At 34.1% G+C, this 23,212-nt stretch overlaps 3 protein-coding genes across 12 annotated transcripts; 2 read left to right on the top strand and 1 right to left on the bottom strand.

Annotated features, from left to right (window-relative positions):
* The first annotated feature begins 358 nt into the window (after window positions 1–358).
* Window positions 359–6,516, top strand: LOC108210623 (PH, RCC1 and FYVE domains-containing protein 1). The gene is made up of 9 exons (XM_017381989.2): window positions 359–709; window positions 1,105–1,191; window positions 2,033–2,122; window positions 2,219–2,293; window positions 2,415–2,612; window positions 3,073–5,094; window positions 5,171–5,317; window positions 5,422–5,834; window positions 6,106–6,516. The coding sequence occupies exons 1-9, from the start codon at window positions 659–661 to the stop codon at window positions 6,212–6,214; spliced, it is 3,192 nt and encodes a 1,063-aa protein (XP_017237478.1). The 5' UTR covers window positions 359–658; the 3' UTR covers window positions 6,215–6,516.
* A 759-nt stretch (window positions 6,517–7,275) lies between these two features.
* LOC108211441 (putative ALA-interacting subunit 4) lies at window positions 7,276–10,743 on the bottom strand. 9 transcript variants are annotated; one of them, XR_001805050.2, is made up of 8 exons: window positions 10,125–10,443; window positions 9,908–9,982; window positions 9,693–9,809; window positions 9,511–9,581; window positions 9,011–9,314; window positions 8,563–8,852; window positions 8,183–8,326; window positions 7,276–8,065 (listed from the first exon to the last, which is right to left on the bottom strand). XR_001805050.2 is itself a non-coding variant. In XM_064090839.1 (8 exons), the coding sequence occupies exons 1-8, from the start codon at window positions 10,497–10,499 to the stop codon at window positions 8,266–8,268; spliced, it is 1,005 nt and encodes a 334-aa protein (XP_063946909.1). In that variant the 5' UTR covers window positions 10,500–10,743; the 3' UTR covers window positions 7,276–8,265. The 9 variants fall into 9 exon arrangements, 8 of the variants coding, with proteins under 8 accessions (XP_063946909.1, XP_063946913.1, XP_017238534.1 ...); XM_064090839.1 differs by adding an exon at window positions 10,472–10,743 and having other exon boundaries at window positions 7,276–8,326; window positions 10,125–10,183; XM_064090843.1 differs by lacking the exon at window positions 9,908–9,982 and adding exons at window positions 9,983–9,999; window positions 10,479–10,742 and having other exon boundaries at window positions 7,276–8,326; window positions 10,125–10,183.
* A 5,350-nt stretch (window positions 10,744–16,093) lies between these two features.
* On the top strand, window positions 16,094–20,854 carry LOC108214656 (phytoene synthase 2, chloroplastic). Of its 2 annotated transcripts, XM_017386783.2 has the most exons (7): window positions 16,094–16,283; window positions 16,740–17,291; window positions 17,405–17,455; window positions 18,703–18,875; window positions 19,431–19,666; window positions 20,024–20,216; window positions 20,410–20,838. In XM_017386783.2, the coding sequence occupies exons 2-7, from the start codon at window positions 16,808–16,810 to the stop codon at window positions 20,587–20,589; spliced, it is 1,317 nt and encodes a 438-aa protein (XP_017242272.1). In that variant the 5' UTR covers window positions 16,094–16,283; window positions 16,740–16,807; the 3' UTR covers window positions 20,590–20,838.
* Window positions 20,855–23,212: the final 2,358 nt, after the last annotated feature.

The raw sequence follows: 23,212 nt of genomic DNA, 5'->3' as shown, positions 1-23,212 counted from the left end.
TGGGATCGTTTAAAATCCATTAAAATCTGATGGTATTCAGCTGATGATTGATTTTTTTGGATTTCATAAAATGATGGATTTTGTGGCATTTTTCGGGGTATTTTAAGTTTTTTGAAATCCCACCAAAATCAATGGGATTTTGAAGCATTGTGCTTAAATCCTATCAACTCTACGATATTTTATCAAAAATCCGCACAAAATCAAAATCACATATAATCCTTTAAAATTCATAGACTAAAACCAATTAATTAAAATCTCAATCGAATACACCCCGTAAACTTATAATTTTGCTCTAAACTTCTGACTTCGACTTCCAAACAAGGCATAAAACTATACTAATAAATTCTGCAGAAAGCCTGCGTCGGGGAAAAGGAATCCTGCTGCTCTCATCTATCTCTCTCCCCACTGTCTGATTCATCACATAGTCTGAACTAGTACTAGTAGAGTAGTAGAAGAAGAAGAATCTGCACTGTTCTGTAAAGTTTTATAATAGACACAAATACATACATAGACATTCTCTGTTCCCTTCACAGCCTACCACTTTCTTAGCAACACAGGGATAGCTTCTTATCAAACATAACTACAAATACTATTTCCTACTCAACACCCTTTCCCCCTCTTATTTTTTTCTTCTTGCCCGTATGTAATTTTCTTGAATATGGGTGAAGAATCATTAGCACTAAATCCATCAGAAAGGACTATCGAACAGGTTTTCACTTTCAGTCAAAATCTTTTGTTGCCTGTCCAATTATTTTTCCTATTGATTTTAATTATGTTATGTGGGTGTATGATCTACCCACTCTGATCTCATTTTGTGAATTTGTAAAAACTTGCCACATTGAAACATGAAAGAGTAAATAAACATGTGTGTATGTTAATTGTTAAGTACTTGTGTAATTTTATCAGTTGCAGTTGTGAATTTTTCTCCATCAGCTCAGTTCCACAGATGTTTGTTGGCAATTTGGCATTATCATTTGTCCAAGTGGCATAATGATTTTATAACTAATTAAATTTATAAATTGATGATCTTGTGTATATCTTTATAGTGCCTCTATTCAAATTGGAATGTTTTTTAATCTCAACTTGTTTCCTACCTTTTTGCAGGCAATTGTGACTCTGAAGAAGGGTGCACAACTTTTGAAGTGTGGCCGAAGAGGAAAGCCAAAGTTCTGTCCTTTCAGGCTATCATCGGTGTGCAGTTTTCAAATTTTGCTCCGCATTTATCAATAATCTCTCATATTGATATGTTTCAGTTAATTATATGATTCTTGTGCGAATACCTTATTGTTTGATATAGTAGTACCAACTATGATCTAACATTTAAAATGGCCTTGTTATTTTACTGCTGAGATGCTGAAATTCATGTTAGACGCTTGAAACATTATAATTCGAGTGGTTAAATCAGATCATTAAGCATGCGAAGATAAGTTTTATACTGCTTTTTTTAAGTGATGGAACTGATAGCTGTTATAACATGAACCCGCTATAGCAGACAAAGAGTAAAAAGGTTAATCAACTGACTAATATTCAATATACCTATTTAGAGGATTCTGACTTACAAAAGAATTAGAAGACATTTAAAGTACATCTAGTTTAAGCAAAGATTGCAAAAAGCTCCCCAGAAGTAGGCCACTGTTTATTCAGAGAAGGCTCTTGATAATTAGTTTTAGAATAAGTGATACTGTTGCTAACTTGGCCTGATGAGGTCTTGATAAAAATTAGAAAAAAAAAATTGGTCAGGTGAGACAGAGAAATAGCAGTTTGACACAAAATATGTATCAATAATTCATGATTTATACTGTAATTTAAAACTATCAAAGTGAATGGCAGATCTTTTTTGTTTCACTTTTTGCAGTACATTTGATATTTTCAAATTGCAGAATTCGGATAAACTGATGCAATTGTAGTCAAGGAAGATTTTTATATTCCTATCGTAATAGTTATATTGTCTACCTTTGTATTTCACTCTGTTTTTGTTTAGCCAAGTATCATGACTTTTTAGGTGCCTAATATAAGATTTCTTTCATTCCAGGATGAGAAACTTTTGATTTGGTATTCTGGTCAAGAGGAACGTCAATTGAGATTAGCTTCAGTAACAAATGTTATTCGTGGGCAAAAGAATGTAAGAATTTAAGCTGCTATTACATTTAGCACTGGGGTTGAACCTTTTCTCATAACAATTTGTTGATAATGCTTCTTGTTATAATCTATTTTTTAGAAGCCACTTCCATCAGAAAGAGAATGCCAGTCTATTTCACTACTGATAGCCAACCGTGAACACTCTCTTGATCTGGTAATAGTTGTACACATGCATGGGCTATATTCTCACAAGTCACAAATATTTTTCTGAATCTTAGTATGTGTCTGTTACAAGGGCTATATTCTTAAATTATGTTTCTCACTCTCTTGCACAGATTTGCAAAGACAAAACTCAAGCTGATTCTTGGTTTATTGGCCTAAGAGCTTTAATATCTAGGAGTACCCATCTTAGATTGTTTCGAACCTCTGAAAGTGGAAGATCAGCGCAAAGTTGTGTAAATAGTCCAGCTGGTTATATGAGAAGGAAGCAGAATCTTGGACTTTCAGAGGATACCACTACCAGAATATCAAAGGTTTGTCTTCATCATCAGTGTTTCATTTGCATCTGTCGCTTTGCATTGACCACATATGAAGAGGATATATCATTTGAATCTCTTATAGATGGCTCTTTCCTTTTTCTTTTTCCTTTTACCTGTTTTGTAGAGAGGGATTATAACTGGATTTATTAGTCATTATTTTAAAATTTTACTACCATGTGATCTAGAGATATTCAATTAACTGGCCGACAGGGTATGCTTCCAACTTATCCTTTGCACTATTACTGTACTTTGGCTGACAGAATGAGAAGTCACAATTTCATCAAACAAAAGTAAACAACATAACATTGACCTCCTTTTTGCTTCAGATAAGTAGTAGGGTACAGTCGGAGTATAAATACATGTGTCAGAATTCACTATATATGAAGTTGCCTTTTGATTTATTTATTATGAATCCCTACATTCAGCAGTTAAGTACTCACCTTTTGTTTTGAAGGTCCGCAGTTTAGCAGGGAGTCCACCTCAGTCATGTTCAGAATCAGAGAAGTGTTTTCCTGATGGACTTTCTTGTTCTTCAAATAGCTTTTATTCGGAATCAAGTCTGTCCAGCATGCAAAATATAATGAATTCATTAACACCAAATTCTCCATATATTGCACCAGATGATCTCAACAAAAGAGGAAAAAAATCTGCAAGCGCAGAAACACAAATTAGTATGCTTGATCGGTTTATGACACCTGCTAATGAGTCATCAAATGATATATTAAGAGATATATTTTTTTGGGGAGAAGGACTAGAATCAGGAACTTTGAGAGGTGTGGTTGACAAAATTGATTGCATCAGCAACATGACGGTGGATGCATTATTGCCTCAGTTATTAGAATCGACTACAATGCTTGATGTGCAAAAGGTATCTGTTGGAGGAAAGCATGCCGCTTTAGTAACTAAACAGGGGGAAGTCTTCTGCTGGGGCGATGGGAGTGGAGGGAAGCTTGGTCATAAGGTCAACATGGATATCTCCTGCCCAAAAGTTGTTGAATCGCTTGCTGGCATCCATGTAACCTCTGTAGTTTGTGGTGAATATCAAACTTGTGCAGTTACACATTCTGGTGATCTTTATGCATGGGGAGACAATTTTCATGGTACTGATATATCTGTTTCCAACAGGATAAGAAATAATTGGTTCCCTCGTAGGCTTTCTGGTATATTAGATGGCTTAATCATATCAAAAGTTTCATGTGGTCATTGGCATACAGCAATCTTGTCAACATCTGGGCAGCTATTCACCTATGGAGATGGGACTTTCGGTGTTCTTGGGCATGGGTCTACTCAGAGCATTTCTGAACCAAAAGAAGTTGAATCTCTGAAGGGGTTAAGAGTAAAATCTGTGTCATGTGGATCATGGCATACAGCTGCTATAGTGGATATTATGGTTCACCATCTCAAATCTGATGATCCTGCTGGTAAACTTTTTACTTGGGGTGATGCGGATAAAGGAAGGCTTGGACATCCTGATCAAGAGATGAAGCTTGTACCAACATGTGTTGCACAACTAGTTGATCATGATTTTATTCAAGTATCATGTGGAAGAATTTTAACTGTCGGTTTAACTAATGTTGGAACAGTTTATACAATGGGAAGTTCAGTGCATGGACAATTAGGAAATCCACAAGCAGCAGATAAATCAGTTACCATTGTTCAAGGAAAGCTTAAACATGAGTTTGTACGAGAAATCTCATCAGGTTCTTTTCATATTGCTGCCTTAACGTCAAGAGGAAAGGTGTATACATGGGGAAAAGGTGCCAATGGACAGTTAGGACTAGGTGGTACAGAAGATAAAAGCTCTCCTGCTCTAGTGGAGGCTTTAAGGGATAGGCAAGTAGAAAGTATTGCATGCGGATCAAGTTCTACATCTGTAATTTGTCTACACAAATCTATATCCAGTACTGACCAGTTAGCATGTAGAGGATGCAACCTGGTTTTTGGGTTAACAAGGAAAAAACATAACTGTTACAATTGTGGTCTTTTGCTTTGTCGTGCATGTAGTAGCAAGAAATCTCTACATGCCTCACTGGCATCTGATAAAAGCAGACCATCTAGAGTTTGTGATCAGTGTTTCAATCGCTTACAGAGGACAGCAAATCCAAATAAGCTTGGAGCAATCAGTCCACGGCCAGAATTAATCAAACAGAAGGGATTTATCACTGAAAGAAGTAACACTGAAGATGTGATTGCACCTTCAAAAACCTTTCATAGCAATAATAGCCAATGCGGAGATCTTAATACCATAAAAGATGAAAAAGAAGTTGAGAACCCTCGAGATGCCAATTCTCCATTGTCAGGTGGGTTACCAAGATGTGGACAGGTTCTTTCCCCTATATATTTTGGTCGGAAATACAGTGAGTGTAGCCTTAATCCTGCTACTGAAGATCTATTAACTTGCAACTTTGCCACTGCTGAGAGAGGTTCAAAGTCAAACTATGTTCATGCCAAAGAAGTCGAGGACTTGAAAGCTCAGGTATTATCACATACATCATACCATTACATAAACCTTATTATGTTTATCTGGAGCTTAAGTCCTAAATGCTTGATAGGTTGAGGTTCTTCAAAAGCTATGCCATACTAGACAGCGAAAAATTGAGGAATGTCAAGGTAAAATTGAGGAGACTTGGTCAATAGCAAAGGAGGAAGCTGCGAAGTCAAAAGCAGCCAAGGAAGTTATAATTGCTTTAACCTCAAGGGTACATTTTTTATAAACTATTGAATGTTTCTTCTTTCTAAATTTTAATGCGTGCTTATTGCAACATATATGGCAGAAATTACAATTTTGTGCTGTATTGTGCAGCTTCATATGATGTCAGAGAAGCTTTGTGCTGGAAGAGAACCCAAAGATCAATCTTGTGCAAATATGTCCCAAATAATTCCGACATGTGCAGAGACCCCCACCGTAAAGGAGGTCCACCCTATGTTTGTTGTTACAAATGTGAATCCTGCAATCCGAAGACTAGAAGAAAGAACTGTTGATAGCTCATGTAACAGTCCGCTATTGTTTTCTAGTAAGATAAGAGCCTTGTCCAGTAGAGAATCCAACAGTAGTGAGGGTAGATCAGCTGAAGAATCATGTGGAATGAGAATAAACTCCAAACAAAATGAGATTAAACCAAAGGTTGATTGGGTCGAACAGTATCAACCTGGTGTGTATATCACATTTACGATTTTGCCGAGCGGGCAGAAAGGCCTTAAGCGAGTTAGATTCAGGTAATTTCTTGTCCAGTGCTTGTAGCCAGGTATTCTTTTCTTATTTCTTTATGAGCTCGTCTCTACACAGTTCGTTCTTTTTTTTTTTTACTTTCTACGGTGACTAGCCGCTGGTTTGCATTTTGTGTGGATCATGAACCTAAAAAGCTCATGAAGTTATAATTGATCCCCAGTTTCTTTCAGTATGTTGTTTCTTGAATGCTAAGGTTGATAGATTTTTTCTACGTGGCATATGTACGAAGACGTTGAGACTTTAAATTGTCTTTTGCAGTAGGAGAAAGTTCACGGATAAAGAAGCAGCAACATGGTGGGACAAGAATCATCTAGAAGTTTACCAGAGTTATGGAATCGAAGAATATGTAGGCTCAAACCAAGACTAAGACACATCAAAATGCTGAATATTTGCTATATTAGTCACTAGGGCAGTGACAATAGAGACGTTACTACTTGGGCAGAAGCCTAAACAAGATCGTGTATAGGGTCAACAAAGACGGGAAGAACAATGTACAACTTTTAGTCTCTCCATGCATGACACAGATATATATACCTCAGCGTAACAGATGATCTGTCTATATGATGAACACATACTAGGGTATGCAGTCTTTTTGTTTTATAGTTGCGGCAGAGTTTCTTAATGTAAACACTTTTTTTACTGCTTCCCTGAGAAAAAACCTCTTTACGATGCACTGATTACTGATGAGAATGAGATTCTGGAATGCCTGTGACAAATCATCAACCAAGGTTACAAATCCATGACAAGTATTGTATGTGGATTGTGGAATGCCTGTGAGGGCCCCACAGATCACAATGTACTAGTGCATGAGCAGATGATGCTCTTGATGTGCTAATATCAAAAGAAAGTCTGGTTTTTTTAGCTAAATGACAAATCTCAGGAAGAAACTTATTACAAGACATGAGATTTTATGCCTTTAATACTTTCACAACTTGAAGAGATGGGTGACCCAGCCTTTTGTACCAAATTTCAGAGGTGGCTTTGACTGATGCAAGAGTTGAATTGCAAATTGCTGTAGAAGTAGGAGATGTAGTCTTAAGTCTGGTGGTTGGAAGTATTAGTTTGTAGAGATGACCATGCAGTTTATCAATCCTAAAGGTCTGCAAATGGTCCTCCATAACAAATAATTTTTGCAAGAAGTGAACCGTACAATGTGTATCAGTAGTAAGTTTACTGACTGATACTCCTTCTATCCCACTCATTTCTATACCTTTTTTTTCACAGCTCAACACACACTTTAATACTCCTATAAAGTATAGTTATATAATTTATTTTTAGTTTTCTCTTACTGAATAAAAATTTTAAATTATAAAACTATACTTTACATGAGTATTAAAGTGCGTATCGTGTTCTTGTCCCCCAGTATATGATTCGGGGGGCCAAGGGAGTAACAAGTTCAAATAAAATGATGGTACATAAAGAACATCATGAAGCAACAGTTCTAATGTCAATTGAACGGATCCTTTAAAAAAAACTGTTGTATGATGACTGTTAGACAAGCACAAGTCAATTTGACATTGAATAGTGTTAAAGACATATAAAATTATTATAAGTGATATGATCTGTAGCTCCTGAATCAATTACCCAATCTTGTGGAGAATGACAGTTAATAGCACAGACAGAGGTGTCTGTAGAGTTGTGGATGAGGAGGCAGGAGTGGACTTGACTTGTGCTTGATTTAGCAAAGTGGGTAGCTGATTGTACTGAGCCTGAGTAGAACCAGAATTACCTGAATTTGAGACTTGCAATTCTCAAAAGAAGAAGCATGCTCAGTGGAGGAAGCACTAGGTACCAAGTGGTGCAATAAATTTGTTCTCACTGGCAGAGACACGATTAGTAAACCTGTTTGACTGTGATCCTTTAGTCTTTGGCTGAAAACCAATGATACGAAAGCATCTCTCCCTGGTGTGATTTACTCCTTTGCAGTGAGTACAAAACGGATGTCCTTGTTTCTTCTGATCAGCCTTCTTGTTGTCAGATTTAAAAGACTTATTTTCAATGCCCGATTTAACAGATAAGCAGCAACTTCAGTATTTGGTTGGGTAGAATTACAGATATTTCTCTGCCTTTCATCTTGTCACAAGAGTGCTAAAACATGATTTAACTGAAGAAGAGGAGCCACAATAAGAATTTGGCCTCTTATTTAAGTGAAATTTTCATTTAAACGCATGAAAAACTGAGTGACTTTGAGGACTCCGTCATATTGCTCCAGTTGTTGCTTTACTTTGCAGGTACACAGACAAGTACATTAGGCATATTTGCCACATTGCTAATGTAAGACACAATATAACATAGATTGTAATAATAATAACTCAACAATGTAACATTGCCAAACCTCTTATGGGTTGGCAAATGCCTATCATCTGCGTCTTGACAAGATGGAGTTCATCATAATTCATAAACATATGATTGAAGATGCTAGTTTTCATAAATACTAGGATATTTGTTCCACGACAAGTAAGCTGGATCTCCAAGAGGCCTATACAAACACAAAAGATCCCTTAAACTTTAGGCAGCTTCTTGGATATGGACACCACAAAAAAGAAATATAAAAGGAAGACAAAACAAACCGAGTTTATTCAGTTAGTTTCTATCAAATATCACCTTTTTATATTGTAGCCTAGCGGATACCTCTCTTCTCTTGGTAACAAGAGGTAATAATATGCGTGGACAAATATAAATGTACTCGAATATTAAGATCGAAAATTCACTCACCTTGGCTTCAAAACATAAGTGATTGTGAAGCTTATTGCAACAACTAAGGAAAATCCTCCAACATAAAGATATGCACAACCAAGGAATTTGTTTGTTCCAACACTCCAATTTGACGTAGAAAGAACCAGCTGCTTCTTCCCCCCAAATTCATAGATGTTAAAGTTATTTTGTATAACAACTGTTATGTTACTATTAGCATCAAGATCAACTTTTATCTGTCCATAAAGCTTTCTGAAAGTTGAAAATGCTGCAGTTCGCATCCAGACAATAAGATCTTCTTGTTTGCTCAGCTATCTCATGGATCAGTGATATTAAGGGACAAGCACAGTAATATTAAGAGATATTAAACATGAACACTGCAACTGATAAGTATGGTACAGAAAGTATTACTATTGAAATACTAATAACTTAAATTAACAGGAGATGATTGGCACAAAGGGATACTTACTGGTATGCTCTCGTTGAGCTTTCCGCCCCCAATCATCCCAGAGCTCTGGAAGTTTTTAGGATAAACTTTAGACCCGAATTTATAGTCTCTATCGCTTTTCCATGCAATGTCCTTTCTATCAACTTCTACAACCTTGCTATTTACTGAGAACTGATAGGTGTCATTAAACAAGCTCCAGGCAATGAGCCCACAAGGAACTATAGGCTTTGAGTTATTATTTACTGTAGCTATAGGCAAACACTCTTTTGTTTCATATTCATGTTTCGTGCTTCGCAATTGTTTGTCACTCCTACTCCTAACGTATCTGAAAATATGATAACCACTTAGTCAACAGAGCCATCTTCATTACATTTGTCTAGTTTGATTTGATCGAAACTCAGAAGATATGATTTCCTAGGATTTGCTGAGAAACTTCTGCATAGTTCTCACATTACTTTTTTTAAGTTGCATAAATTCCTACAGAAGAACAAGTAGCATCAGTTGCACCAAAAAATGTGTACCTACGATGGTTCTGATAGAAGTGATGAAGCTGGTAATATACATAGATGGGATTCTTCATTTTCTTTTGAACCTGAGAATAATTAGCCCAAGCAATCAGTTCAACGAAGGTAAAAAGACAGTAACAGGTGATTAAAAATATGGCTTAGACCCAAAGGAAAAAGAACTTGAAAATTGAACTAACTCTTAATGTCTTGGTACAGGTTTTGTTAGAACTAGAATCTCTAATATATTTAGTTATTTTATTTTTATCTGTGAAAGGCACGCAATCCACATCGTATCGTTCCACAAGTTCCTCCACCTATGTGCCAAAAATAAGAGAGAAGATCATAACATATTACTCGGAGACTGTATTCAAATTCAGCTAGCCATACTTGAGGAAATTTGACATATTATTACATGAACTGATGCGTAGAAGGCGAGGAGGCCAATAAGTATGAAGACGACTCCTAGAATGATGAATATTGCAATCACCTGAAATAATATAAGAGTTGGAGAAGCAAAGACCTGACTAAAATGAGACCCAATCACAATTTTCCACTTATCTGCCGTATCATTTGGTAAAGAAATCTGGGAATTTTTTGAGTACGTAAAGAGACTGATATATCTAACCTACCCATCCTGGAGTTAATATTGGCTTCCAAGCAGAAAGCTCCTGCTGAATAAACTTTGAATCTAGAATAGGCAAAATGCATAAGCTACTCAATCTCGACTCGAAATAATAAGCAAGGTAATCACAATTTAACAGAGAGTGAACTGGATAACTAAAACACGTTAAGGATTTCATTCCTGGTTGATATGAAATTAACCTCCTGTCACATGAATATCACAGTGCCACATATTTTGTTCATTATAGATATCCAATAAATTTGCAATTGAGCAATCTTAACTGGAAATAAATTGAAAAAAGTAACATATTATGTATACATATGGGAATATAAATCAAGAATTACTGAATTATACGGCATACGTATTTGTTTCTTGGAATCATCCCTCAAAGGTTGATCACAGGATTCATTGGTGGCCATTTTCATATATGCGTGTGTATCGTATATACAGAATCTTATTGCTTCTCTGTACAAAAATTATGAGCCTGCGGTCAGATGATTTTCCAGGAAAACATCGACAATACAGTATACAGCGTGATTAGCGCGCTTTGGCCGCTCGGGCTTACTACACGTTAGAATTGCGTGCCTGGCTCAGATCGTATGCATATGTTTAGTTTCTCGGATCGAATTTTAATCAAATTTTTTAGAATAAGGATTTACGGATTTCGGATCGGAGCTCCGTTCTGTTTATATTTTAAAAAATAATCTATTTATGAAAAAAAATATGTTTGAAATCATTAACAATAATAATATTATAAAATCAAAATGCGACATTTTAAATACAAAAACGCATCAATTCAATATTAAAGTCTTTAAAAAATTTTGGAAGCGTGGAATTCAAAAACACTACATAACTTAGACATATAACATATCCTCCAATAATTGGGAAACTTAATATTTAAATTGATTATACTAATACAGCCCAAAATCCCCAAATTAAATGTCTAATAAGCCAACTACCCAAATTAAATGGCCTGTCTCTAATACTATCATTTATTTATTTGAATTTTTTTTGGCTTATAAATTATTTTAGATGATTATATCCGCTCTGTTAACTGCTCGATCGGAATGGATATCTGATCCATGGATAATCCTAACTGATCTCAATAATTTCATCCATAATTTAATAAAGTCTGTCTAAAAGAAACATCTCGACCTTAAAAATATATTTGAAGAGTAAATGCTCATTTGTTAAATTGAATAAAGAAACGATAGGAAAATCATGATTGAGTTAATTTCTAAACCTTCATAGTAAATTGTATAATGGATCTGAATGTTTAAATTATGAGCTCAATGTTATTTACTCAATCTTAAAATATAAGTTATGTGATTTCTTAACGCAAATTTTTAAGTCGTTTGGTCATAGGGTTAGAATCATTATCTTTTTAAAAAATATTGAGCTAAAAAGTTTGGGTAATATTATAGTTTAGGAAAAAAATTACAACAAAAATGATTTAACTAGACAGTTAAAAGAGTTAGAAAAATGAGTCAGAAATTCAAGAGATCTATATTTCTTCGTCAAGTAATATTATTGATGTAGTGATAATTGATAAACACTTGAATCTTATTTGTCCAAAATCTAATTTATTTAATATATTTAAGTTACAGATCTACTTAGTATGGGTGCATTAATGATTATACTCATAAATATAGTGCAGGTGGTCCACGTGAAATCGTGAATGAGAAAATGTGGGTTCGTTTATTATAAGAGCCATCTCCGACCAATGAAACCCTAGCCAAAAGATTAGTTGGCATATTAAAATTAAAATAATTTAGCCAACAGCTCGAAAAACTCAACTCCAATCATACTCAGCTGTTGTCTAAAATTTTAGCCAACCTTTTATGGATGGCTAAATTTGTCGAACCTCTACAGATCTGTAAGAAATCTGTAGCAAAATTGCACATCATTTATTACCATATTGAACTAATATATTCTATTTTAACAATCTAAAATATTAACAACATACTATTTTTAAATTATAGTCAACCGATATAGCCAATACCATTAAAGCAAAATGTCTTACAGGTTCAGCAAATTTTACATGATGTCTTACAGGTTTCATTTAGCCAACGAATATATCCAACGCCATTGGAGATGCTCTAAGTATTGGAGATGCTCTAAGTACGGTGTATTAGTAGTGTTGACTGTTGAGGAACGTGAGCTTATTCTAAAAAAAATCCTGAGCTCTACACTAAAAAAATTTAGAAAGAAAATGATTAAGGTCCATTTTTCAATTAGTGATTAACTGTTATAACTAATTGGATTGAATATCTTCGCTAACTAATTGAAGTAAAATAATTTGATTCATGAATTGAATTAGTTGTTTTATGTTGAAATGTCTGAGAAAACATTGTTTGGATAATTTTTTGTACTTCAACTATATACATGTCAATTGTTTAATCGAGTAATTTCATCCAAGTAGCTTGTTAAAAATTAATTCTAAGTTTAAATGATTATTACAATGTGCTAATTATCAAAAATTAATAATAATGAATTGACTCATGATCAAAACTCTAATATAGCTAAATCTCTAATATCTTATTTTAAGGTGCATATAAAATATAATTTCATAACTTATTTCTAAAAAAATTATTTTCTACATAAAAATTTAAATATTAGATTTCTTCAGAAAAAAATTAAAAATAATTCATCAAGTTATTTGAGTCTTCGTCCCCGATATAAATAATCGGAGCGGCGGAGGTAATACTTAGATAAATATGGATTTGTCTGGTGTGTGCCCATACACACATGTTAGGCGCACAATTTTATATATTTGAGAAATTTTAATTTGTATGGTTGTTATATATGTGAGGAGGTCTATCATTATTAAGAGTAAGAGCCAATTAAAAATCTCACAAACTTATAAAATGCCGCGCTCAGCCAGGGCCGGCTCTACCTTAAAGCAAACTAAGCAGTTGCTTAGGGCCCCCAAACCAAAAAGGGCCCCAAAAATTTAAAATCCCTTTATATATATGTATACACAAATATTAATATTTGTTTTAATAAAAAATTTATTGAAAACAAAATTTTATCAAACAATTCTAATTTCTTTAATACATTTAATTAATAATATAAAATGACTTATTATTTAAAAATTAGAATAATTAAATTATTTATCATTTAATTGAAATATTTTTGAAATATAAATTATTTTATCATGTTTCTATAAATAAAATTTATCATATTTATATAAATATTTGTTCAAAAAAATTAAAATATATATCACGGATAATTGTGATGAAAATATTATTCCATTTATCAATATATTTCATGTACAAAATGTATAGAATCAAATACAAAAAAAATAGTAACAGACGTAAAAGAAGTCTAAAGACAAGTATGTGTCATAAATAATTTTGCTAGTTAAATGTAATATCAAGTTTATTAAAGTAAATGTTAATTATCAATATTAAAATTACTTAGTTTTTTTTTCTTTGATTATATAAATGATAAAATATTAAGAATAAAAAATTACTCTTTCAGTTTGTCTTTTTAGCTTTCATTGTGTGCATCAGTTCATATGTAAGATACTAAACAGTTGTAATCCTTTTTGGTACCTTTCTCATCTTCATCATTCAACATCCAACATTGAGGTAAGGATTTTATAATAATAAATTTATATTACACCAAAAAAATTATATATAAATATGTATGGGCCTCATTTTCAGATTTTGCTTAGGGCCCCAAATTTGATTGAGCCGGCCCTGCGCTCAGCGTACACTATAAAAACACAATAAATATAAGCATAAGAGCATCTCCAAGTGACTCTCTAAATAAGTTCTTAATTTAAAATTTAAAATTTACATTCTTAAATTTATATTAAAATACTAAAAATCACATTGTTTATAGAAGCCAACAACTAAGAGGCTCCTAGAGATGCTCTACTCATATGCGAAATTGTGACAGGAAAGATGCATCGTTTGTAGACCGGATTGCTGAGGGTCCGGAGAAGCCTAAAAGTGCATTAGTGCTACGTGTCTAACAGATATACCGCCCATTACACAACAAGCCAACATGTGTTCAACCTTTTCTCGTTTTCCGACACATCCTTCCACTTGCAAGCGTTTTGCGGGCCCAGCCAATCTCTTGCGTATTCATGCATCCATTAACAGTTAGCCACGTGTTATATCCCACATTGCAGTGTTATCTTCTGCCTATTGACCCTTTACCTCCACGTTTCAATTTTTTTGATCCTCCTCGTCTATCTCTATCCCCCTACTACAGTGGAGTACTACTACTAGTAGCGAGTATACAAAAAATATACTCGATGTGGCAAAAAAATGAAATAATCAATAATAGCGGTCGTAGTCGGACCCTACCAGATTCATTTCGGGTCGGTGGACGAAGTGCATGACCCGGATTTATTTAACCAACAATCAAGATTGTAAGCACTAAATTTTTAAAAAATAATATACAATATATTATATGACTAAATGTAATTAAGCACCATGTTGTTTTTTATAATTAAGGGATGCGTACCCCAAATTACGCATGTTTTTCTGCTTACTGGGGCAAATAAGTAATGTTAAGGACTTATCTCAAAATAATAATGATATCAAGGACTTTACAATGGTTCAATTTGGCTCGGTTTAATACAAATGTCTATTATTTAATGTATAAATGGGATGATAAGTAATAGATAATTTGAAATTGATAGGTTATTAAAATATTTGAATAATATTATTAATAATTCAAATCAATACCAATTATCCTTCGATATTGTTGTGTAAAATCATCTCCAGATATTTGAGTTAGAATAAGTATATACTAAATGTAAATCCTCTTGAAATAATCAGAAGAACATTTTGAAATAGATATGTTGAATAATCTTTTTTATTTAAAATGTTAAAAAGTTATTGTCAAAAATTTATTAAAATCTAGGCCAACAAATATGTTTTATTACGTTTCTATTCTAGTCAATATATTCATAAAAACATGAGCGGAATTAAAGAGGCACTGATATAATCGACCGATTTCAATAATAAACTGATATAATATACTAGTATAGATATATTTGAAGTGATTGAATATATTTTGATATAAAAATTTGTAAATTGACATTAATCACTTTTTTCAAAAATTTTAATTATAATAATATAATATGTAAAGTACAACATAATAACAATATTTCTTTCATTGAAAAAATAGATAGCAAATTAATTAGGGAAACATAAAATATGAGAACTAGAGGTAGGTTTGGCGGATCTGATTAAGGGGCCCGATCCAACACAGCGACTGAGCAGGACAAGTCTAGCGGGTTCCAATAATTTAAACTTTAAACCCCAAAAATACTTGCCTGTATATTCTTCATACAGTGGTATAAAGACTGGATCAATATTAGGCCTGACAATTTGACACGTAACACGCTAACACGAAACGAAACGACACGAAAAAAATGGATACGGGTTTTGATTTTCGATACACGAAACACGAAAGTACACGAACACGAAATTACACGATAGATTTCGTGTCGGATATGGGTTTTCATTTGGGGTACACGAAATACACGAAAGTACACGAAATATTTGTAGATTATATTTATTATATATATGTAATGATATATTAAATATATAATTGAGTATAAAGTATATATTTATATGTATGTGTGGATATATATTGTAGATACATTAACAAATTTATAAAGAATTGTATAGAAGTATAATATATATCATTCACATTTAATAAATTTATAAAAAAAAATATATATTAAATCCATTTTTTGATTAAAAAATATATTAATATTTTTATGTATAATATACACGAAAAGTACACGAAATATACACGAAACGATTCGAAACAGATATGGGTTTCAAATTAGGTACACGAAATTAATAACGGGCGGATACAGGTTTCACCTTCGAGTACACGAAACACGAAAATACACGAAACGAAAGTATACGAAACGAAACGATTGCCACCCCTAATAAAAAAACCAAAAAGAAATGTGTATATATATGCGAGAGAAGTTGTAAAATGAAAGAGTAAAACAAGAGAAGCCGGAAGGGGAAGCTTGAAGAGCTAAGATTTGTGGGTCACAATCTTAGCCAATTCTTCTGTTGTTTATTTTATAATAAATAATAATAATTAATTTATATGATGAGATAGTGATAATGATGATGATATTGTGAAGCTTGTTGGTGTGAATGGTTGAGGCTTCTCCACTGAGGTTAGTTTTTTTCTCAGCTCTTCTTTTCCTTGTCTTCTTTCAATTCATTGATTATGTTTCTCACACTATGTATTGTTACACTCATCTATGTGTATATATAATAGTGTTGGTTGTTTGGATTTTGAATTTTACTTGTGGCCACTATGCAAAGTTGAGCTTAATAGTAGCAAACACCCATTGAATCCCAATTCCCAAATAAGCTTTTTGTTACATGCTCTTCTTTGTTTCTTCATAGTTCATACATATATCATTTGTATTCTTCAGTTGTTTTTTGATATTCCTTTTATATATTTTCTACAGAATTTCTTAGGAAAGAAAGAAGCTTTACTGCCACTTAATTGTTGACTTTGCTTTGACTTGGTTTCATTTTAGTTATATATCTTCTTTTATTTTGAATTAGGATTTGTTCTTAGCTAATAAACTTTCGTGGGTGTTCTATTTTTCTCATAATTGAAGCTCGCCGGAAAAAGACAAACCAAAGGAGGTTATTGAATTGAAGTTTATTGGGTAGCACTAACTCCAGCATGTCAGTTGCTATGTCCTGGATTGTTACTCCCAGTCTTGAGGTTTCCAATTGCTTCGGGTACTTGGAGACTGCCCGAGAGGGAACCCGAGTATTAGATCCATCTAGGTTGGGTTCCCGGGATAAGAATATGAGGTGTGGAGGCAGACTTGAGAAGGGTAAGCTGCGGAAGTGGAGTTCTAAATCTTTCAATGCTGAATATAGCTATTCGTGTTTGGGTGGTTCTGAATTAGAGAATGGAAGTATATTTCCTGTGCATTCAAGTATGGTAGTTAGGGCAGATGGAGATATGGCAGTGTCATCAGAGAAAAAGGTATATGACGTGGTTCTTAAACAAGCAGCGTTGGTCAAAAGACAGTTCAGATCTGATGAGGAATTAGAGGTTAAGCCAGAAATGATTCTTCCGGGGACTCTGAGCTTGTTAAGTGAAGCTTATGATCGATGCGGTGAAGTATGTGCTGAGTATGCCAAAACATTTTACTTGGGTTAGCATTCAATTTTGTAACACTATAGGGATTACAATTTTGAAGGTAAAGTTTATAATATAGTAGCTGAAGATAGAATTTAAGACTTGTCTCTTCTCCTTTTTCTTATCCAGGAACACTACTGATGACCCCAGAGAGGCGGAGGGCTATCTGGGCAATATATGGTAAGAATTGCACTGTTCTAGTATTCTACTCGAAGCTAGATTCTATTGCTGACTGCCTCTAAATTACTAGAAATAATATTCGTACGGATGTGATTTCAAGATATTGAGTTGATATGCTGGGTGAACGTGATTTCTAACTTAAGTTGCCTATTTGTTAGAATACAGGAAAATACAGTAATTGTTATTAGGCAGTAGGCACCTAAAGTAAAATTGATGTCAAAAGGATTGTTGCTAATTAAAGTATGTAGTTCAAATTATTTCATATGAATATTTCGTCAACATTTTGAGCTTGCAAAATACTATGTACTTTCAGACTGTCGAATATTTTAAGTCTATCAGATATGATCGATGCACACGTCTGTGGTTCCACTAATTGGTGCTTGTCATGGTTGAAAATACTATGTACTTTATTGAGACTCTGAATCTTGTCGAATATTCCTTGTAGCTTTCAACTTTGTAATCCTCTTCCTTTGTAATTTTCTTGTAGTCCAATTAAATTAGAAAATATCAAAGTAAGTCGGTAGAGCATTATCTTTTACTATTTTTCTGTGTACTCTTTAATATTTAGTAAATTTTGGTAACCTCTTTTTACACTCTGGCCATCTGAAAGCAACACTATCCTTTTTATCTTCAAGCATAACACATGTGTTTTGTATTTGCTATCTATGACTTTCTTTAAGTAATAAGTAGGTAAGGATTGAAAATCTTGTTTTCTGGACAATAACAACTGTGACTCCTCGCGAATTATATTTTAGTTTAAAGGATGTTGTATTTTAAAAGATATGTCGAGGATGTTCGGATTACTTTATATTAAAGAGATATTAAAATATATAGTATCACTAGCAAATATAGAAATCTTGATTCGATGCAGGGAGGTTGGAGTATGCGAGTTTAACTATTATAATTATCCTTTTTGAAGTACCTTGATACAGATTTGGAAAAACCTGATATGATGTATTATGTATATCAGTTGTGCAGCAAAACACAGTTTATAAATAAAAATTGGAAGATCGATATACATACTTACCAATGCATGAGTCATGTTTTACCATCGGACGTCATCACATCATAATAAGGTGTAATTGAATCATTGATGCTTCGCTATAACTTCATACCATCTCATGGTGTGTCTTTTGTATACAGCTTGACTTGGAAATTGGTACAACCAAACTCTAGATGCAAAATCTTAGAGATCAAGAGAATCTCATCTATGTATTCTCCATTTCTTACTTCTTCTGTATATGCAGTGTGGTGCAGAAGAACTGATGAATTGGTAGATGGACCTAATGCGTCACATATAACTCCTTCAGCTTTGGATAGGTGGGAGTTGAGATTAGAAGATCTTTTCAAGGGGCGTCCATTTGATATGCTTGATGCTGCTTTATCAGATACAGTAATGAAGTTTCCTGTTGACATCCAAGTTAGTACACTGAATTGCTTGACTGCTACAATATTTTCATCTGCTGTATTCATTTTAGCAATATTGATGCTTAAGGTTCAGCTTAAATCCACTTTTCAAAATCATCAGCCAAGTTCTGATTAATATTTTACAACATTGGGCAGTATAGGCAACACCATTTCAGCTGCCATTTAATCAAATGAATTAGTATTTAGCTGTTTTACAACATCTATAGATTGACTTTTAAAGTCCTTCATGTGAAGTCTGCATTATGGTAGCAACAATCAGTGTGGAGTTATATCCACTATATCAACAACCTTTGTGAACATTTGTTCTTTGAAGTGGCCTACATTAGTAACGCTACTACATTCTACTTGTTAAGACATATGTTTTAATAGATATATAAGTATCCTTAATCTGCACAATCGAGTTTAGGAAGTTTCCCCCATCTTTGCATAATATTCTGTTGTTTCTGCTCATGGTCAAGAAAGTTGGATATTATGTCCGGAGTTTGATTTTTTATGTTGTACAGTAACATTTTATGCTTACAAACTCTGATAGATGTCTTCTTTTTAGCCATTCAAAGATATGATTGAAGGGATGAGGATGGACCTTAAGAAGTCGAGATACAAAAACTTCGACGAGCTATATCTTTATTGCTATTATGTTGCTGGTACTGTTGGATTGATGAGCGTTCCAATTATGGGCATTGCACCTAATTCACAGGCAACAACGGAGAGTGTTTATAATGCTGCTTTGGCTTTAGGGCTCGCTAATCAATTGACTAACATACTCAGGGATGTTGGAGAAGAGTATGCATCTGGCTCTTAAACCCATATTGTCAATCTTTTACAATTTTCATTTTGTTCTTAAAAGCAATCGAAGAGGGTAGCGTATAGTTGAATGATCGTTTATCAATTTTGATGAACAAAATTGCATCGTTAAATCTAGTGATGTTATTCAGTAAAACACAAATTACGAACACGTTTACTGTCTTTAGTTTGTTTTGTTTTTTTTTTGCTACGTTACTGTCTTTAGCTTTGTTGCAAAGTCCTTGCAATCCTAACGTGATAATTACCTAGTACAAAATGCTGTCTATCCAAATGCAAAGGAGTTTTTCACCTCTATTTGCTGATTTGTGCTCTTTTATTATGTTTGTTTTCTGTTAGTGCCAGAAGAGGAAGGGTTTATCTACCACAAGATGAACTGGCTCAAGCAGGGCTTTCTGATGAAGATATATTTGCGGGGAAGGTTACCGATAAATGGAGGAATTTCATGAAGAAGCAAATTAAGAGGGCAAGGATGTTTTTCGATGAAGCACAAATAGGAGTAAGAGAACTCAGCCCAGCTAGTAGATGGCCGGTAAGAGTATGCAGTTTTTGATCACGGAACCTCAAGACAGTAACACTTAACAGTTAACACCCTGCACTTCCAATATAAAGTTCTAAATTAATAAATAAAAGATACTTAATATCACATACTGAAACAGAAATCTCTCACCATATATCTGTCTCCAATCGCCAGTTTTATGGTTACTAATCACTTTCTCTTGCAGGTATGGGCATCACTGCTGTTGTACCGTCAAATACTAGATGAAATTGAAGCCAACGATTACAATAATTTTACGAAGAGGGCTTATGTCAGCAAACCCAAGAAAATACTTGCTTTGCCAGTTGCATATGCAAAAGCTTTTGCTCCAACAGCAAGAACAAGTTCAACGTTTCTGAAAACATGAATGATATCATGAAATCAAATCAAATAGAAAGGTTCATATACTTTAGAAGCAGCAGTAAGTCAAATATTTGTATATTACACAATTGGCCATGTAAAAATTCATTTGTGTAGAGTCAAATAATTCTGCTTTACTAGTCAAAGTGCATTACTAGATACTTGTTGCTTATGGTCTCAAGTTTGCACCGAAGTCTAAAATCACTGTATAAGGCAACTGTACCAAGAACCATCAAGCCACTAGTTATTTCGGCCATGTCTCTCTCCCCTGCTAAATTACTTGGGCCGTGTTAGTTTGTGAGAACATTAATATTTTATTGAAATTATATAATTGATTATTATTCTAAAATAAATCTAACATATGAATAATATAATAATTGTGACGGACCCAACATAACTAACCGACTAAAGCATGCATATCGATATATATAATTAAACTACAGAGTTATAAATAATATTCTACAAGTCTAAATCCACACTCCCGGAATCACCAGGAATGAGTATGAACAACATCTAAAGTTATTACAACCCAAATTGAGATCCAAATTAAGTCTAAGTCATTACTACAGTTTTTAAATCCCAAAAGTTCAAAAGATAACCACTAGGGAACTACGAGTTCCCAACCTGCTCCATCATACGGCGATAAGCAATCCCATTGCCTGAGGTGGTCTTACGAGCGGTCTGCTTGAATCGGGCCATTCTCGGGTTTCACTAAGGGTTATAACAACAACAATATATATATGAGCAAAAAGCTCAGCAAGTGAAAGCAGTATATATATAACAGTTCACAATATGCAGAATAACAAGTGCAAAAGCAACAATAGATATCACAAGGTATAAACACAAGTAAAGGTGCAATGTGGGATATCAATTTATTGGAATTGGAAACACACAGCGCTACGAGCATTGAGGGGTGATCAGCCCACACCAAGCTCCGAACCACATAAAGTGATTCAACCAGGGAGGATCCTCGGCACACATTGGCCATAAACAGACATCAGGCTCCCCGCTACTGATGCTGCAATAATTGACTAGCGCCTCAGTCTTAATATAAAATTATTATCCAATTCCTTTTAAGGTCATTTCAAATCAAATTATTTTCAAAAAGGGGTCTTGATCAAAGACAAGTTATAAGCAAGGGTGTTTTCAAAATACAAGTGATCTTTCTAAAGTAAGGGATGTTATTAAGATCAGGGTTCCATATGAGATAATTTAGTTTAATGTGGGGTATCAAGTTCTCATTATTCATCAAGGGACTATTGGAGTATAATCATGTGGGTGTAGGGTAATATCATATGAAAAAGGTACTTCAAATATTAAGGGTATTATTGGAGTCCAAAGTCATGATCATAAGGGGTGATGAGATATTCTAGTTCTAAGTAAGCAGTAAATCAATACTCACAGGGTATACAATTATCAAGCAAGTATAAAGGAAGAGTTTCACTTGCCTGGATAAATCTTACTGAACTCTTGTATAGATGCTTCTAGGGGTTCCTTGCCTGGCCTCCTACTTGCACCTATAATTAATAGTATCCTCGTCACTATAATGCTAACTACCCTTTCGTGTATAAATATATATATATAAATAAATAAATATTTACATATATATATATAAAATATACACTTAAACTTAATTAAAACAAGTAACATAATCATCAAGTAATGCACATAACAAGTAAAGCATGGCATTTGTTACTTAACTAGTATCACTTAATGATCCTCTAATTACACTTAAATCACTTAAGCAATTAATCAAGTAGCACATAAGGTCTAAGACCAATACCTCCTAACTATACTCTACTGACCTCCATTTAACTAATTAATAGTAAGGCACACTTGTACCTCACCTCCCAAAACTTACAAGTGAAGTGCAACCTAAGTGTCTTACTAGTATGCTTACCTTGGCGACACTTGGGTGCCTTGGTAAAATAATGCATCTACATTAAGTGAATTGACTTAAACTAACTTGCACTATCTAATATGACTTAAAACTAACTCATGGACTCAATATGAGGTCAAGGCCTCACTGATGACACACTCAAATGCAATGCATCTTAAGTGAACTCTAAAGTATGACTCCATGTGTGACACTTGTGTTCTTTAGTGGAAATGAGACATCTCCACTTAAGGCATTGACTCTAAACTAATTTATATAGGTTAACACAATCTTAAACTAACATTATGAAGTGGTGTGACTCAAAGGCCTTGCCTATATGGGTCCTTAAAAACTAGTGTACTTAAAGTGACCATTCTGCCTTGGCAGTTTGGCATCTCTCGGGGGTTTTGGCAAAAACAAGTGTTTCCACCATGTGCGTTGGTACAATTGTGATTCCTATGGATATCTAAGACTTAAATCTAAGTTGTGCACTTGGAATGACACCAAGGCCTTGCTCAGGCCTCCTTGGGCCTCCATGCCAAGTTGGCACAGAACACCCTGACATGCTGTGTGGACTGCCCTGATTTTACCAACTTTCAACTCACTAAACTCACTCAATACACCAATCCAATGACTCAAATAGCTTCCTAAGACTTCCCTAAACTCATCTAAATCAAGGCCCCATGAGGGCCTCATCAATGACAAGCTTTTTAACACTCAAAAGTGCAAATGACACAATTGTGCCCTGTTCTGG

The sequence above is a fragment of the Daucus carota genome, chromosome 3 (assembly GCF_001625215.2).
Source record: "Daucus carota subsp. sativus chromosome 3, DH1 v3.0, whole genome shotgun sequence".
Lineage (NCBI taxonomy): Eukaryota > Viridiplantae > Streptophyta > Magnoliopsida > Apiales > Apiaceae > Daucus > Daucus carota.
The sequence above is the reverse complement of the archived record's forward strand: the minus strand, read 5'-3'. Positions and strand labels throughout refer to the sequence as shown.